The following is an 18162-nucleotide window of genomic DNA, read 5'->3' as shown; positions in this document are numbered from 1 at the left end:
AGTGGACTGTCTTTGGAAGTCTTGGGTTCGATATACTGTGAACTTGAGTGAATGAGCTAGAAGAACTAGCCAAGGCAAACGAACTGTGAACTGAGAACTGACAGTTTTGTTTTGTAAATAGTGCTTTGTGAACATTAGTTGAGATTAGGAGTACATTGTTGTTCTCAATAATCCAAGTGAATTGTCATTGTCGTCTGTGGAGTGTTGCTGTGTGGAGTGGAATACCCATTGTTGATGGGAGTGTTTAAATTCAGTTATAGAAAGTCATTATTGTTGTGAATAAAAGTAACATTATTGTTGAAATATAAAAGTCACAATATTCATACACATTAAGTTCTCTCTTGCTCTCTACCCCTTCACTGAGAACTGCCAAGATAACTGACTGATCCTTTCAGCATACAATATTGGACGTAATAAGCCACAGCACTGAAGGGCTATAAAATGAAGACCTCTGCTGTAAATGATTTGGAATCTATGCTATGCTCCCAAAGTTTTACCAAAATATTTAATCATTGTATATTTTCCTGAAGATGGAATTCTTGTTTTGTGGTTATAGGGTTACGGCTGCTTCAGTGGCTTCATCATGTCCATGTATGTGCTGTACCTGCTGCAGTGCCGACGTGTTAATAGTGCCATGAGCAGTTACCAGGTCGCCAGAAACACGTGGAGCAATCTGGGTAAGATGAGAAAGCTCATATGCACCTATTAATTTCTTGGCTTAAAAATCGATAATGTGTTAAATTGGAAAAATCATATTAAAGAAATTACCCCCAAACTAAATTCAGCTTGTTTTGCTATTAGATCTATGCAAAAGATAGTAAATATCAATACCTTAAAAACAATATACTTTGCATACTTCCACTCTGTAATGAGTTTTGGAATAATATTCTGGTTAAATTCCACAGATAGTAACAGTATATTTCTATTACAAAAAAGAGTAATTAGAATAATAGTAGGTGCCAAATCTAGGAAATCGTGTAGGACTATTTAAAAAAACTACAAATAATGCCCATGGCTTGTCAGTATATCTTTTCATTAATAATCTTCCTCGTGTGTAATCGTGAAAACTTTGTAACTAATTCAACAGTTCATAGCATAAATACACGTCAAAAATGACTTTCATACTCCATCGGCAAGTCTATCGTGCTATCAAAAAGGAGTGCGTTATATGGCAGTAAAAATTTTTAACAGCCTCCTTATCTATATAAAAAATTTAACTCAAAACATAAAATTATTGAGAGCCAAATTGAAGAAGTACCTAATTTCTCATGCCTTCCATTCTGTAGGTGAATTCATGACATTCAATAACGCTTCATGAAATTGATACTAAAACTTTGTGTTGTACTAGTAGACTATATTGTAAATCTCATCTGTATATATTTCATCTAGACTGTGACTATGAATTAAGACTTTATAATAGTATTAAGTTTTTTGACTTGTTCCATATTCTAGCTGTAAGCAATGTATGAATACCATGGAATGTTAATAAATACAATACAATACAATAAAGCTGCTTGTACAAATTTTTCTTCCAATTCAATAGAGTACAAGAAAACGTGTTGAAGATTGTTCAGTATTAAAAAAAGATTTGTCAAAGACTTTTTCATATTGCTAGCATGTGTTAAGTTCATTGCAATTTATCATTTACCTTAATTCCAAAACCTTGTAACTCGCTCGGATGTCATTGTTCGCTTCTTGTGCATTATTGAAAGTATATCCACAATTTCATCTACTGACAAAGCAGTGAAGCTTAATTGAGAATACTAGCGCTAATATTGGGCTATTACGAAACCACTTAAATTCTCTCTCTGGGGATATACTTTCAAAAACGCGCAAAAAGTGAGGCCGTGTCTCAAAGCTCAAGTCTATACTACATGCTAATAACTAGCAACTAGCTGACTTGTAAACTACACACTAGGGAGCTTTGAACACGTATGCTGCCTTCTTCATAGACTATTTTTCTGAAAACCATGAAAGTACGGTATAGCACTAAATTAAGAATGCAGTGTCCTAATGCAGTTTCATTACGAGTTATCAGCTGTTATTTTTTGGAAATTCGAATTCTTTGTTTATAAACAGTTTTCCAGTAAACAGTTCAAGAAACTTAATTCTCAGGTTTATGAACTGAATGGTAATTTCCTGAGACACCAGAAAAGAAACATAGAAAGATGTAGAATTGTAAAAGATGTTCAAAAGATATCTATGAAAATTACGTTTGGCTATCAACAATCGAAATAAATGTGGAAAAGTAAGGGCCTAAAATATTACAATATTAAAAAAATGTAACGCAGATACCAACAATGTCATGTTCTAAGTTAACGTGTTATTCTACATTGAACTCACATTTTATTTTCAAAGCATCATTAGATTTCATAACCCCCAATTGTTAATGAGGTATCCATGTTTGTTTAGGCCGTGTCTCAAAGCTACATTTTCAGCTGAAGTGAACTAGATTGTTGACTAAATAGCCGGATGTGACGTCAGAAGTTATGATCCAAAGCTACATAGTGCATAGCAATCAAGTCCGTAGTAGCTAGTAAACGAAAATGCTTGCTTGATTGCTGACTTGTTCACTAAACAAACATGGATTCCTCATCAGCAATTGGGGTTATTAAATCTGAAAATGCTTTGGAAGTGAAATAATGTAAATATAATGTAGAATAACATGTTAACTTTGAACACTGGCATTGTTAGTACGTTCTGTACAATGTTTTAAACATTATTGTAATATATTAAGTCTCTATCTTTACCACATAATTCGTAATGAAACTGCGTTAGGACCCGCCTTCTTAAATTAGTGCTGCACCGTGATGTCATGGTTTTTAGAAAAATAATCAATGAAGAAGGCCATGTTTCAAGCATACATTTCCAAAGCTCCCTATTGTGTAGTTTACAAGTCACCTAGTTGCTAGTCACTAGTATGTAGTATGGACTTGAGCTTTGAGACATGGCCTTAGTATACAAGTCAACAATCAAGCAAGCATTTTCGTTTACTAGCTACTACGGACTTCATTGCTATTCACGATGTAGCTTTGGATCGTAACTTCTGATGTCACATCCGGCAATTTAGTCAACAATCTAGTTCACTTCAACTGAAAATGTAACTTTTGAGACACGGCCTGAAAATCTACATCCAAGCAAGTTACGAAGTTTTGGAATTAAGGTAACGTTATGTAGGTCTTACCTATGAAATATTACTATATAAATACATATGATATATAACCATGAAAGGAAGAATATTACCATTGTGTATTGCTTTAAAATAAAATATTGATTACTATTCACGTAATTGATAGGTTAGAATTTTCTCCATTCAAAAAAATACTCGTACAGGTATTAGTGCTTAACTTGAGATATCCTCATATGCTTTATTGTGGTATTCCACAGAATATATGGCATATGGGCATAGGTTTAATTCACATTAATTGAATTAATTAGCAAACGACTTCTTTCGACCAGACACTATGTTTTTTGTGGCTCTTGATGCCATAATATTTTCGAATTCCATTGGTGAATTCCTTCAAAGAAATGCAAAATCTTTGCTCAATTAAAGCATATTCTTATCTACTTTCCAAGACAATCAAAGACTTCTAAAGTACATAGTATAATAAATGATTTGACAAGAAAACTTTTAAAGTATTAGCAAATCTTGAAAAGATTTATGAAGCATTGAATTTGATGTAAATTTAATTGTGTACAAGAAGCTTAAATATTTACAAACCGTAGTGACATTTTTTTTATTTTACAGCCCAAAGTAACTGGACAACAGAAGCCATCAGTCTGGCACAACCAGAAGTACCCGATCTTCACCAGTACTTTGAAGTTGTGTTTGTGGATGTGACAGGCCACCATAACTACTGTGCTCACATGAGCAAAGAAACCTTCTTCTGGGTCGGTATTTGACATCTATATGTAAATCATATTGTCGTGTATGTAGGAAGAGACAGTGATGAATTCAAAAGGAAAATTCCCTCTCAGAGCTAAGAAATTCCTCTCCTTAGATTTCAGATGCATGTCCATTATTTTAGTTTAATTTTAAGTTATTTATGATAGTCTACGTAAAGATTAATAAATATGAATATTTATGATAAGTTAAACTCCAAAAACTGGATAAAAATTTTAACGAATCCCTTATTTTGAGTAATACTTAAATCATTCTCAATAACACAGTATTAGGTCACTAGTATAGTCTAGGGGTAACAGCAAGACTCGTTCTCTTAGGCTGCGTTTTAGCTTGGGTTCGAACCCCACTGACTGATTATCTGGTTGAGTTTTTTGCAGGTTTTCTCCAGGTATAAGTCAATGTCATGTAATCCCTTGGCGATTCCTTGTACTCATCTGACCAAATACCATTTTGCTATCACCAGTTCCATTGATGCTACTGTACTCCAACCACAAGAAAGTCTCTGGGGAATGAGACGAAATGGGGTAATGCTGTGAATGAATGTTGATGTCATAAGGTCACACACGTGGGTACTCGTATCTCTATTGGCTAGCTCTCACAGCACAAATGATAACATTGATACACACATATTTATACTACCCTAGTTACAAAATTAGATCACTGTTAATCTCCTGGTCTTTTAATCCCTCCATGCAGGAAATAACATATGCAGGAGAGCGCATGGTTTTTAAACTGACGTTATAACAGTAATATTATCTATCTACTTCGCTCCAATAGATGACGCAATAGTAAGCACATTCCTTTCACGGTTGATCTCCTGGTTGGAGAACAGTAGATAACCTTGCAGTTAATAACCGATTAAGAAAAACAATACTGGTTCTCTCTAGCAGATAATATTCTTTTTACTTAATATATTGTGTAGTAACATAGATTTTACTGCTATTATACTGTATTTCGTAGTGCTTTTCTTTGAATTCAAAACAAATAGTTAAATGGTCAGACATATATGCATATGGTGCAAATAATGATGACGGTGGCTAATAATAATAATAGTAATAATATAACAATAAGAATAACAACAAAAATAAGTATAACAGTGACAGTGACAACAATAATAATAATCGGGAAATAGGCAAATCAATCAATCTTCTTAATGTATCCAGCTGTTTACTGACAACATAAAGCCCACTATAGTCTATTCAGTTTCTGTTTGGCCAACTCACTTGAAGAGGTCTTGGCTGCAAATATGTTGCCTGTTTTGCAATGTTATCGACTTTTTCGTTTCCAGGTGTACCACAATGACTAGGTATCCATTGAAATGTTATTTCTTTGTGGAGTTTTTTTTTTAGTTTACTTGTTTCTGAATTGGAATAATTCTGTGTGCGTATAAGTTTGGTACGTATTGATTATATTATTGGAGTCGGTAAGTATACAAATAAATTTTTCAGAAATTTGAGTAACACACTGAAGAGCAGCATCAGTAGCTAGCAATTCATTGTCAAGACTGGGGAAGGATTTACATGGTATGAAATAACTTTACCCTGCTTCTGATATCCCATCATTAGGGTTTAGCATTTTCATGGAGGAATTTCGTTCACAACTAGAGTTTGAGGAAGAGAGAGAGAGAGAGAGAGAGAGAGAGAGAGAGAGTTGTAAGCCTCATCCAGATCTCATATGTTCTTAAAACTGTCAGTTAATATCCTCTGTAATTTCTATAAAATAAACAAAGAAAAGAGAAAGAAAGAAATAGAGCACTCAAGAAATCTAGAAAGAAAGGAAACCCCAAAAAGGAAGAGAAATGGAGAAAGAAAGGAGGAATGAAAAAAAAAAAAACAGAAAAATGGAGAAGTAAACGAAATACCAATAAATAAAAGAAGAAATAGAAACTGAAGAAATGGAGAAAGAAAGGAAAAGGGAAGAAAGAAGAGAAGAAGTGGTGAAATAAAGAAAAGCAGAATGAACTCAAGGAGGGTAGAGCAGGGAAGAACGTGTAATGCGACTGCGGGCCATTTGAATGTCATTTTTCCAGGACACATATGCTATATATGCGGCAGCTATATATTTTAATGACTCTGTATTAGGTGTCAAGTGCAAATCCATCATGTTTCATTTTGTAATGAATAAAGAAGGGCACGCTTTTACATGAAGGTTGTAATAATTATATTTTGATGAATTATAATTGTCATCTTGTTTACAGGTGAAAAGGGAGAGTGAGTTAGCAGTTAAATGTTTGGACAATCCTAATATTAACAGTTTTCAGGCCCTCTTCATGACTCCCATGCCTTTCTATCGTCAATTCGATCACATTATAAGGTTGGTATCCTATATTAATAGTTCCCACACACTGTTAATGATTTTCTTTGCTTTTCTATCATCAATAAGATCATTTTGAAAGTTTTTATTGTTCATTGATAGTTCTAAGAGCTATTTCGTGAATTTGAGTCAACAGTTTGATACATTGCAAAGTAGTATAATTTCTTGTTCTTGTATAAAAAGTAGTGAAGGTATTATCACAGTCTAGTACATGCAGTTGCGAAGCTCAATAGTAGGGAATATGCATCCATTGACAGTTGAACTTGCTAGTAGCTAGCCATTAGGATCGTAGGATCGCTACTATCACCTAATCACATGCCTCTTCCCTAGCAGATGACAAAATATATTACGCTTTTGTTATCGTGTTCTTTTGGAAAAAGTAGCACCTTCCTTCCATTATTGAAATACTGTATTAAATACATAAGCTTTATCACCATTAAATCGAGAAAAATTCGTTCCGGCACCAGGAATCGAACCTGGGACCTCTCAGCTCTGTGCGCTGAAGGCTCTTCCCAATTGAGCTATGCCGGGACTCGATCCATGGTCCTGGTCGAACTCCTCTCATTGTACTGTTTTATGGCCTACTACCTGCATTTAAACCTATGTAAGTCAATAAGCAGGAGCGCATATTTAAATGACTTTTATGGCCATATTCAACAACAGTTTGTCATAACTGTAAACATTTAATACATCAAATATTCATTATATGAGGTCTCGCCATCCTCAAACAATTGTTCTTCCCCTGACACATATCGTCAAGTGAGGTGTACTGCCTGATATTAGATGTACATATCAGCCAGAACCTCAATCAGAGGATTAAAAAAAACTTAAAAGCTTTAAAATTACTAAAATATTATTATGCTGACAAAGGTGCAAAACCAGTGCCGAAACAGTACCATCTGGTTGCAGAAGGTATATTATCCTTTTTAATAATTTTAACACTTTAAAAATTTTGAAGTTGTTTTTATGAAGTTTTATATTTTAATAACAAGTGTTAATTGATCCTCAAGAAGAATGAACAATAATCAAAGTATTTACAATGATCACTAACTTTTTTTCCCAATATTACTGAATATGTGGGACCACCAGATATCACTGATACCAAATTATCTAGACACTAGAGGAGTATTTCCTAGTTTCGTCCACCATTGCAGTAACAGTTAGCATGGCTTACAGTGAAACAAGCAGACCCAGGTTTCAAATCCTGGTTGGGACAAGTTACCTGGTTGAGATTTTTTCCGGGGTTTTCCCTCAACCCAATAAGAGCAACTGCTGGTTAACTTTCGGCATTGAACCCTGGACTCATTTCGCTGGCATTATCACCTTCATCTCATTCAGATGCTATATAACCATAGCAGTTGAAAAAGCGTCGTAAAATAATTCTCTGAAACACATTTGCATAATTCATAGATATTTTTGTTGTGTGGTCTGTAATGTACCATAACTCGTATTTCTTTCAGGTTACATGATCTGTCCATGCTTGCGGATCTTGTACAAGAGAAAAGTTCGAGAGCACAGAAGCTCGACTACCTGGGCCATGTGTATCCTCAGGCACTGTCTCTAGTTCTCAGCATTCTGCGCAGAGGCCTGGGCAGTCGAGTGTGCAACTTTGGCATCCAGTTGCCAGCTGTACAGCACTGGCCAATAAACGAGTGTCCACCTTCACCTGTTGAATTCGTCACTTTGGGCATCACCTTGAACCCTGAGTTTGCTTTCAGTGTTTTGGAAAAGGGACCAGGGGCAAATCTGCCAGAGGTATGTGCGTTCAATGTCACTAATGTTAATTTTAATTGTGAAAAAATGCAGTTGTAATGGTTTCTCTGCAAAGTATGTAAATATGCTTCCTCCATTCTTTATACAATTATCCTCGTTGATCTGGACATTCTTGTGTTATCCTCTGGACTCAAATATCAACCCAGCTGAAAGCAGTGGAGGTCATCTTTAGCATGACTTATGGTATGTAAAAGGAAACTGAGTCACTAAGGCAAAATTATCTTGCTGATTTTTAATATCCGGCATTTATAGTGAGGGTCACATAAGAACAGTTCCTAAACAGCAAATATTGCTGTCTTGTCAGTGTTGCCATCTGTTACCAGATATCACACGATCCTTCGTACTAAATTACTTATTTACTCACCGTACTTTATGTTGGAAGGTTATTCTAGATAATTCAATAATTTGTAACATTTTTTCGTAAGGAAACTAAACGAGAAAGGAATCAACATGTCAAGTATTTTGTCTGGCAATACGAAATTCATTGGTTTGACTAAACAGTTGACTCACGAGACCTAACCTAAAAATGTATTTTGTTTGATCATATGAAATTATTAGTACTAACTCCGAAAACTTACCTGACTGTAGTCTTGAATTATAACCACAACGCAACACATAAAATAACTATTATGTATTAATATTAATACTGATATTAATTAATTATTAGTATGTTCAAAGTTCATTAGCTTCCAATAACCGGCTCAGAAATCTAGTACAATTTTAATTTCATGGAACTCCAGTACCGACAAGTATTGTCGATATATTTTGTCTCAGCTGCCAACAAACTATTTACAAAATCACTACCATTTGTAGTATTTGTCAGTATCGAAATTCGAAACGAAGTTGGCAAAAGAAAATTCAACCTGCAAACTAGAAAATCACCACAATCCACTAGCATATGTAGTAATGGGGGAAAAATGATTAGGTTTCACCCTTAGGGTATGAAGTAAGCTGACCCAGACTACACAGTAGGTGTTTTGTTGGATAGTGACATTGTGTAGTTTAATCTTACTATTGCACATTTTTGAACTCTTGTGGGATGATTTCTGGTTTGCTTAGGATATTTGTCATTGGATTTGTTTTGCTTCTTGGTTGTATAAGTATCTGTATCTGTTTTTAATGACTTTCTTTATGAATGTAACGGATAAATTCTTAATCCTATTTTGGAGTAGTTCAGAGTCTTTTTTCTTCTTCTTTTCTTTTGCAAATATGTCAATAGTTTCATTACCAGAAATGCCACAGTTTTCTGATATGTATAGTAATTAGTATAATTTTGTATAATATTTCAAGTTGTTGAATCATTTGGTGACTTAACTTCTTTAATTTGGACTCACAGTATTTTGCTTGAGTTTATTGCTTGGCTTGCTGCTTTAGAATTTGATGGGCTTACAAATTTTTAAAATGTCTGTTCAATATAAGTTTATTGTTTCAGCACCCTGTATAAACTGATGATGTGTAATATGTTTCGTGAATACTCATCCACTATGTCTACACCCAATATTTCGAACTTCGAGTGTTTAAAATTTTCATTGCTCTGCAGGTACTCTTTTACGCATATAAAAACCCCTCCTCCTGTTCCTACACGGTCGCGTCTGTATGTTATATAATCGTTTCTAAATACTTCCGAGTCTGTTACTTTGGTGGAAAGCCATGATTCCATTGCTACTGTACCTTTTAATTCAACAATAATGTTGTGACTTTTATTTCTATACTGCCGCACACCTGTCAACAATGGGTAATCCACTTAACACAGCAACACAGTAGTCGTTATTGCACTCGACAGAGCGACAATGACTATTGACGTTGATAATTGAGAAGAACAACAGTGTACTCTAATCTCAACTAATGTTCACAAAGCACTATGTACACAACAAAACTGTCAGTTCTCAGTTCACAGTTCATTCGCCTTGGCTAGTTTTTCTAGCTCACTCACTCAAGTTCACAGTACGTCAAACTCAAGTTTTCCAGAGACAGTCCACTGCACTTCGAACCCAAGACTTCCGGACACGTTGCCCTCGCCTGGACGCTGCCACAGTTACTAAAGTTCACTGTACGTCGAACCCCGGTCTCGAAGGACTGCTTCCTCGCTCGCTGCTGATTCACAAACTGACTGACCAAACTAAATTGAACTGACTGTTCTGGCTCACTTGCCTCTTTATTTATTAGATCACACATTCTCGAATGTACCGCATCCCGAAGTTTCTACAACAATCGGTTCACGTGGCTTGCGAACTTTCTGGGCCTCCCCAACACTCGGACTCCAGATGTTTCCCTTATGTCTGTCCCCTCCACTCTGTGCGGGCCGCAGTCTTCTTTCCCTTCACCGCACCGCACCTCCCTCACACTAGATGCACATGCAACTTCCCCGACGCGACTAGGTTTTCCAACATGATGCCACACTATTATGACTTCAAGATTATGCGAATCTACTAGGTTCCAGAATTCAACTTATTTATTATAAATGCTTCTACAAATTCACCTGCAGCACTACTAAAGATTTACCATTACACGACATAATATTGCTGATCCCTGTTGTTAATGTACAGTAAAATAATCTACTAATCTCGTTTATTGAATGTGTAGTTAAATTTCACAGTATATTGTAATAACCAACATAAAGAAGCATGGAAACATGAAATATTAATGCAAAAAGTGCGTGTATGCCAGTCCAGTGGATAAAAGTAAAGCACAGCGATCTTAATGCATATGCGTCAGTGTGATTTGAGATTGGTTTGTGCTTGATTCACAAATTTTTTTGACTGTGAGGAAATGGTTTGATGGAGGTTTAGTATGCTGCAAGAATGTCTGACTTTAATCAGCAAGCAGTCAGAGTTTGAAGTTATCGTTGCACGAACAGTGAAGTCGATGTGTGCATGCTCATGACTACTGCAGAAACAAACCTGTTATATTCGAGTAATAAAATTATGGTATATCACAGACAGCTGATGGCTTCTTCTTGTTTTACCCTTTCTTTAAGGCATTTGAATTCAGAGAATTCTGGGGCAAGAAGTCGGAAGTACGTCGGTTTCAAGATGGAAGCATATCTGAGGCAGTTGTGTGGCACAGTGGTCCGGCAACTTTGGCTCAGAAGAGATTGATATGTAAGCAAATAGTCACCTATCTCCTGAGCGAGAAACTGGACATCCCTGTGGATGATGGGGTGGTCTACTTAGCAGATCAGCTGGATACGTTGTTGGAGCAACACACGGTAAGACCTTTCAATATAAAAAGTGTATAGTTATGTCTCAGTCATTTTGATCTGTATGATGGTTATGTTGTTGTTGTTTTCTAATGCCAGGCGTTTGACAATAAAGTCATTTGACCTCTTGCACTCCAATATTTTTCAAAGATATTATCATGGTCAGCCACTGAAGCACAGATTTTGAGGTGTTCCGAATCCATTTCTTGGGCAGTTAGGGAACTGATATATTCCAATTCTATGCAGGTGTTTGGCCAAACAATCATGGCCTGTTGCCAATCTAAATGCAGATACAGACGATTTTCGTGGTAAATCGGGAATTAACTGTGGATTATGATGCAGAGAGTTCCATTTTTCCCTTGGGATTGTGTTATCAAATTTTGTTTGTTAAAGTCTAAGTATGTAGATTTATTAAATCTTTTCACAGAATAATACGTAGATATAGTAACAGGTCTGTAAGTAGCAGTGCTGCCCTTCTTTGCTAAAGCATCTGCATTCTCGTTTCCCAGGATTCCACATTGGGATGGTATCCATTGGAATACAATTCTTTTATTGAGTGATATTAATTGAAAGAGGATTTTAGTTATTTCTGCTGTTTGAGATGAAGGTGTGTGTTTAGAGACTATTGATAGAACAGCTGCTTTGGAATCTGACAATATAACTGCATTCTTAAATTTATTGATGTGGCATAGAAGATTCCTGAGACTTTCACTTATTGCAATGATTTCTCCATCAAAACTTGTTGTTCCATATCCAAGAGATCTATAAAGTGAGAAGAGACAGCACGTAACACCTGCACCGGCACCTTGTTCTCTGGAGATCAAGGATTCATCGGTGTATAAATGAAGCCAGTTTTGTGGAGGGTACCTAATATTAATTATCTCTAAAGACAATTGTTTCAGTATTTCAGTGTTTACTTCTGATTTCAGTATTTCTTCTGTTAAATTTAGATTATATTCTATATTTAATAGAGTTAAAGGGTTTGGTTTAATTTGTAAGTTTTGTTTTAAATTGGGGATATTGATTTCCTGTTTTAATTCTTGAACCATGGTTAACATGTATATCTCTGAATTCAAGGTGCATAGATTCAGTCCCAGCTAGAGAAAATTAATATAAGACACGCTTTTTAATATAAACAATTAATATGTATTACTTTGCGTTATAACCCTTCTCCAACGTGTTCTTATGTTGTAGCTTATTGATTTAAAATATTTCTTTCGCATTTATATGCGTCTGTTCACGATTTGGAATACTGTGGGTCTGACAGAAGGAATGGGTGATTATAAATAGTGGTTGACTTGAGAATTTACTTTTTAGAATGACATTCTACATTAGATCATAAAGCACATAATTTGCCACTTATTTCTTAAAAAGGACGCCCTTTAAGTGACTACTGCTAAGATGGAAATGTGCTTCGTCGGACATCCACAAAGTGCCAATGAAATCTTCATCTTCTTCCAAGCAGTTTAAAATCTCCTCACAAAATGCCGTTCTGTTGAGAATGTCGCGATATTTTAATTGATGTAGTACCTGAATTGTGTATGGATAAAAATGTAAGTCACATGAGTGTATGGGATGGAATAATGGCGCCATAAATCAAAATGACGAAATTCACACCTAGTAGCCTCAAAACTGTCGTTCCTGTAAAAGCTTTTAATTGCAAAAGCTCGTTGTGCACTGCTTCAGTTTTCCATGATGACTGAAAGGCAACAGAATATGTCTGCAGTTTATCAACCCTCAACTGTGCTGTGAGAGATAGACACTGTTTAAAATTGTCTGTTCCTCAACTGGACCCTGTACATCCAAATAAAATATTGACGACACATATTAAACAAAATATTTCAGCTATATATACATGTTTACAAGTGCTAATTTATTTGATAAACACAGTATTGTTCGCCACACCATGTTTGTTATGTGTTGACATGACAAACTTTTGTTTATCAGTAATACAGAAATATATGCTGTTATACTGCCATTGCGCTTTGTGCACCTCTAACTTTGAGTACATCTCAGAATTGGGGTGAGTTAACGCAGTGTGTTTCGTTCGTTTGAACTCTTTCTTATCGTCATGGTATGTTAGTCCACAGCATTTGGGTGGTTGAAAGCCACCCGTTTGACTTCGAAACACAACTATCTCCTAAAGAAGAATTACATGTACTTTAAAGACATTATTTGTTTTGTTAAAGAATTTGTACTACTTTAAAGATATTTTATTTTCTGTCTGTAGAAAATAACACCTAATATAACATTGACAAGTATCAGTTTTTTTATTTCACTATGTTAATTATTGTTTTACATAATTTTTAATTTCATATATTGTTGCAGTGAATAACAAACTACATTATTTTCAAATGAGAATGAGAATGATTGCCTTATATCTAGAAAAACTTTGATCCACTTCTACAGAAATAATTGGGGCATATTTTAAATATTTTCACAAGCATTATTTATCTCAGAATTTGTATCAAATTTCCTCATTTTAAATTTAAGTCACGAATTTTACATAGAGCTAAATATCCATAATTTTTATCCAATATTTTTTTCGTCTTGTCTGCTACACTTTTTTCCTTCCAAACTATTCACTTTCCTCACAATATCACTGACTACCATAATTTGACCTCTCAAGCTTGAACCTGACTTTTCCAAAACTTCAATAGAAGCACATAGAAATCCAAAATTTGATGTTATACATTTAAAATCACTTTCAATCCTTGGGTTACATAGTAAATCCTGCGAAATCTGTATTGAAGCTGCACCGCTGGTATCAAATGACTGACTCACTTTCTTAATGTGGAAAAGTATTGGCAATAATATTTGCATGCATATAGCCACGATCCCCATCTCGTTGGAATCAGTGATGGAGAGAGAGAAACTCCAGGGCATTGATTTCTGATTGCTGTCATATGTGAAGGTAATTTTACAGACACTTTCGTGACATTTGCAATTAGTTTGTCGATCTCTGGGAAATTACTTCTCACCTCTTCAGCAGTTCTGTGGCAGGCATGTTACATGAATGAGATTCTTGTAAGAACCTTTTAGGAACTTCCCTGCCTTAATCATATATGGCGCGGAATCAGAAAGGAAAAGGAGCACTTTTTTCTTAGTCACTTTCAAAGGCCACAGCAACTTCAGAGCACTTTCAAACACTGAATTAATGCTGAAATAATTCACAACACCCGAAGATTCACATGTGAGAAGGTAAGGCTTTGTGGGGCCCTCTGGATTCAAAGTTCTTACAATTATATTCACTACATGTCTAATGGAGTCTGTTGTTTTGTCCATTGACACCCATATAGTGCTGTCTTTTAGTTTGTTGTGGGTGTCACTAATACATACATCATAATTTGTTTTCATATAATTCTTTCGCAAAGTTGTGTCATGCGGAATTGGCTTTTGGGTATACTTTTCCATAGATGTTGTTCAGATGTGCTCGTACAACCAGTCTGCAGTGCATTTGGCGTCATGTTGCAATCACATGTTCCTGCACATTGTGAAGAGTTCTCAATGGCGCTCCATTCAAACAGGGCAGCAAAATGACAGGACACTTGTAAACTGTCTGCAAGGGTACTTGAAGAAATAAATGAATAATTCATTTCATAATTAATTGTAAGTATCACTAAAACCTGTCTTTTTTCCAATGTCGCATAGCTCCTAAATGAGGCGTCGGAGAACATGGATTATTTCATGAAAAATTATCCGCATTGCGAGATATATCGATCCCCAGAGTTTGTCACAGAGGTCCTGAATCACCCTGTATAATGAAAAATGTCTATGATTCCTCTGATGACACAATGGATGATCTGGCTTTGTTGTCTTTTGAAAGTAATAAAGTGTAAAATACATGTACATTTATTTTATTTACGTAATAATTAATCAAATTAATTTTTAATATCAATATTTTATGTGTTAAGTTTAATGCCATGATCTGAGATTAGTCAAGCTAAGGTTACTGGCATTAGAACTGATACACAGTGGTACAAAGAAAAGCCACAGAATTTTCCATACTTATACAAATTGTATATATACTTGTAGTTACTTAATATTAAACATTAATTTGATGAGGACATGAATAAAATTGTTTGATGGTATTTTTTTATGATTCACTGCTTGATGCCATCTTATCAATTCAGCCACAGCTTCCAGGTCTGACAGGGTCCGCATGAACAGGAACAGCCTTCTGCCTTCCTTTGATGTTCCTCTGTAACCTCCTCAGATCGATGGCATATTTCGCAATTCACGTGCTTGAATTTGCTGCATCCTTAACCAGAGGGATATGCAGCCGTCAATTTCGCTACTCACCAAGACGCCATCTATCTGAGGGAGCTACACTCCCTCTGTCTACTCCAGTCTTCTAATTGAAGCTCCTGCAGCTTCTTTGGATATATGCAGCTTCCACAGACAGATGCCATTTGTAGATGAATTTTGGAACCATGTTCGCATGTCCTTTTGGTCAACCTGGGATAAATCGTGAAACAGCAAATGCCAGTAGGGGAAGTTATCCCCATCCTCGCCGCTCGGGACCTCGCTTGCCTGTTCTCTCTCTCTCTCTACTCTCTGCTCCGCTTCGGTGGATCACTGCCTACCGCCTCGCACGTATTTCATATTTTACAACACAATAAGTTTTTTCCTCGAACTAACACGTACTAATACACAATACAACCAAATTAGGACGCATTAGACAACAACCACATGTAATGTGGGTTTTTCATAAAACAACACTCACCTATTAACTTTGCACTGTCCTCGAAGTAACACAATAGTCACCAGACACGTGGTTCCGTCTGTACACGAAGCTGGACACAGACACAATGAAGCTCTACCAGCGCGCGTTAACACTTATGCCATCCCCACAGTCAATCCCTACCAAGCTAAATTCACAAGCCCGCCACTTTCTATCCACCCTATTCGGTCATTGTCCCCCGCGCCATTTCACCAGACACATATATTGCATTTCTGCAAGACATTATGGCAGTTCCCTTGAACATAAATATATTCATTTTCCCTTCTACCACCAACTCGCCTCGGTAGCCGAGAGGTCTAAAGCGTGACCAAAAAGCGTGTGCGTTTCGTTAGGAAGGTACCCGGATCGAATACTACCCACTGCGAAGTCATAAGAAAAAAAAAGAGAGAGAGACATGAAGCAAGGAACAGAGAAGGAGAGGCTGGAGAGAGAGAGAGAGAGAGAGAGAGAGAGTGTGCCTCTTTTGCTTCATAGATGCCGCATTCACTCCTTTTGTTCCACTTTCCTCCACTAGATGTCACCCCCACCCTAAACCCCTATTTCCACTCTTTCCCGCTAGAGTGTGTTGGGAGCTTATAGGGGAAAAGTGGAAAGGGGTCGTGGGTGGAGCTTAGCGTTCACTGTTTTACGATTTGCCCTCAACCTGTAACTATTAAAGATGATTATTGAAATGATGCTAATGAAGGCGTCATGAGTCCGAGGCCCAATGCCGAAAGTTACTCAACAATTCTACTTCAAGTGAGGGAAAACCTCGGAAAAAACCCCAAACCTGGACCTGCTCGTTTCACGGTCAGGTTGATTAACTATTACTCCATAGTAGTGGACTTTGATGGTATTTAAGCTATATTTTGTAGTGATCACATAATTTCCTCCCCCTCGATTTTTCTCAGAATTTTGAGATAAAGTAGGGAAATTATACGAGTAAATATGGCATCTGGATTGAATTACTGATAGAATACAAGCTGTAACTCGTGTAGTCAAGATACTGGTGACGACATCATTTCAGAAAGCCATTTCTGTAATGGTTGTTTGTGCCTGTAACCTATATGTGTAGAAATCTACTATTCATACTGTAAAACTCGGTGTGGGTTTATTAAAGTACAGGTGCCTCAAACTAGCAAGCTGCCTCGTTCGCGCAGGCGCATAAAGCACATCTCCCCTACCACTGTCCGCCTACTGCTGTGCACTGTGGACTAGAACGGTACAGCTCAGTTCTAATAACAGTTGAGAAGGCTGTATTCTGTGTAAGAACATGTCTATGTGTGGCTGTCATTTATGATGAGTAGTACATTATCGGGCAAAGTTCTTCATAGTCAAAACTCGCGAGGTCATTTATAATGTGATGAAATTCATGGAAAAAGAAAGCGAAGCCGGGATATTTCTCATTGATGTTATGAAGGTGCGGGAAAGAGTGACAGCAGCAATAGGAGTTTCAAAGATGACGTTAACTATAATTGCTGCAAACAAACTACATTCAAAATGGATGACGACATAGCACTGACAAGAAAAAAAATTAATGAAATCACGGAAGAATCTTGGAAGAAGAAGTGTGAAAAATCCATGAATATGAAGAGGAATATGTGAAGCAGATTCTTCTAATAGAAGAAGCTGTGGACAGTTGCATTATTCATTTAGGTGAGAAGTCTGGAGAATAAGAAGAAGAATCAGAAGATGAAGTAAGCAGCAATTCAGATGGAGATTTATCGGGAGTAAAGAAGATTCCTTTGGAATGACTAAATAGAAACTCAATTGTCTCTTCCTTTAATTGTTTGTTCATATTGTGCAGATAAATAAGTGATCTGTTTTCCTCCATTTACAGTGAAAAATTAAAATTTAATGACAACATTATAATCTACACTTTGGGCACATATAAATAGAAGAATGATGGGACATTTAGATCAATCATATATTGTACTAATGAATATACCTTTGCAATTAGAAAATAAATTTTTAGCACCAATAATATTAAACGAATTATTATGTATTAAAATACTGCTCGATATATTGTAGTGAAGAATGTCAAGAGGACAACTTTTCAGATAATGTGACTATACATAGGTATTGGAGCGTAGGTGGGCCCCCTTTGTTCGCTTACTACAGGGATGTCAAGGTCAGAGCACGCAAAAGACACTACGTGCTCCCAAGCATGCACGGGTTCCAATGAATCTGTTCTACAAGCAGTAGCGGTGAACAAGAAGGGGTGAGCAAAATGAACTCTATTGGCCTACC

The 18162-nt window shown here is 36.3% G+C and overlaps 1 protein-coding gene across 2 annotated transcripts in view; it reads left to right on the top strand.

Annotated features, from left to right (window-relative positions):
• The window catches only part of Mat89Ba (nucleolar protein 6 Mat89Ba), a 90308-nt gene that overhangs the window by 46640 nt on the left and 25506 nt on the right, over positions 1–18162 (top strand). For both annotated transcript variants that reach the window (XM_069841155.1, XM_069841156.1), the window contains 5 exons: positions 557–677; positions 3749–3891; positions 6102–6217; positions 7678–7972; positions 10968–11198. In XM_069841155.1, coding sequence (XP_069697256.1) covers positions 557–677; positions 3749–3891; positions 6102–6217; positions 7678–7972; positions 10968–11198 — 906 coding nt within the window. The remainder of the gene's footprint in view (positions 1–556; positions 678–3748; positions 3892–6101; positions 6218–7677; positions 7973–10967; positions 11199–18162) is intronic.

This window comes from Periplaneta americana, chromosome 12, assembly GCF_040183065.1.
Source record: "Periplaneta americana isolate PAMFEO1 chromosome 12, P.americana_PAMFEO1_priV1, whole genome shotgun sequence".
NCBI classification, from domain to species: domain Eukaryota; kingdom Metazoa; phylum Arthropoda; class Insecta; order Blattodea; family Blattidae; genus Periplaneta; species Periplaneta americana.
The sequence above is the reverse complement of the archived record's forward strand: the minus strand, read 5'-3'. Positions and strand labels throughout refer to the sequence as shown.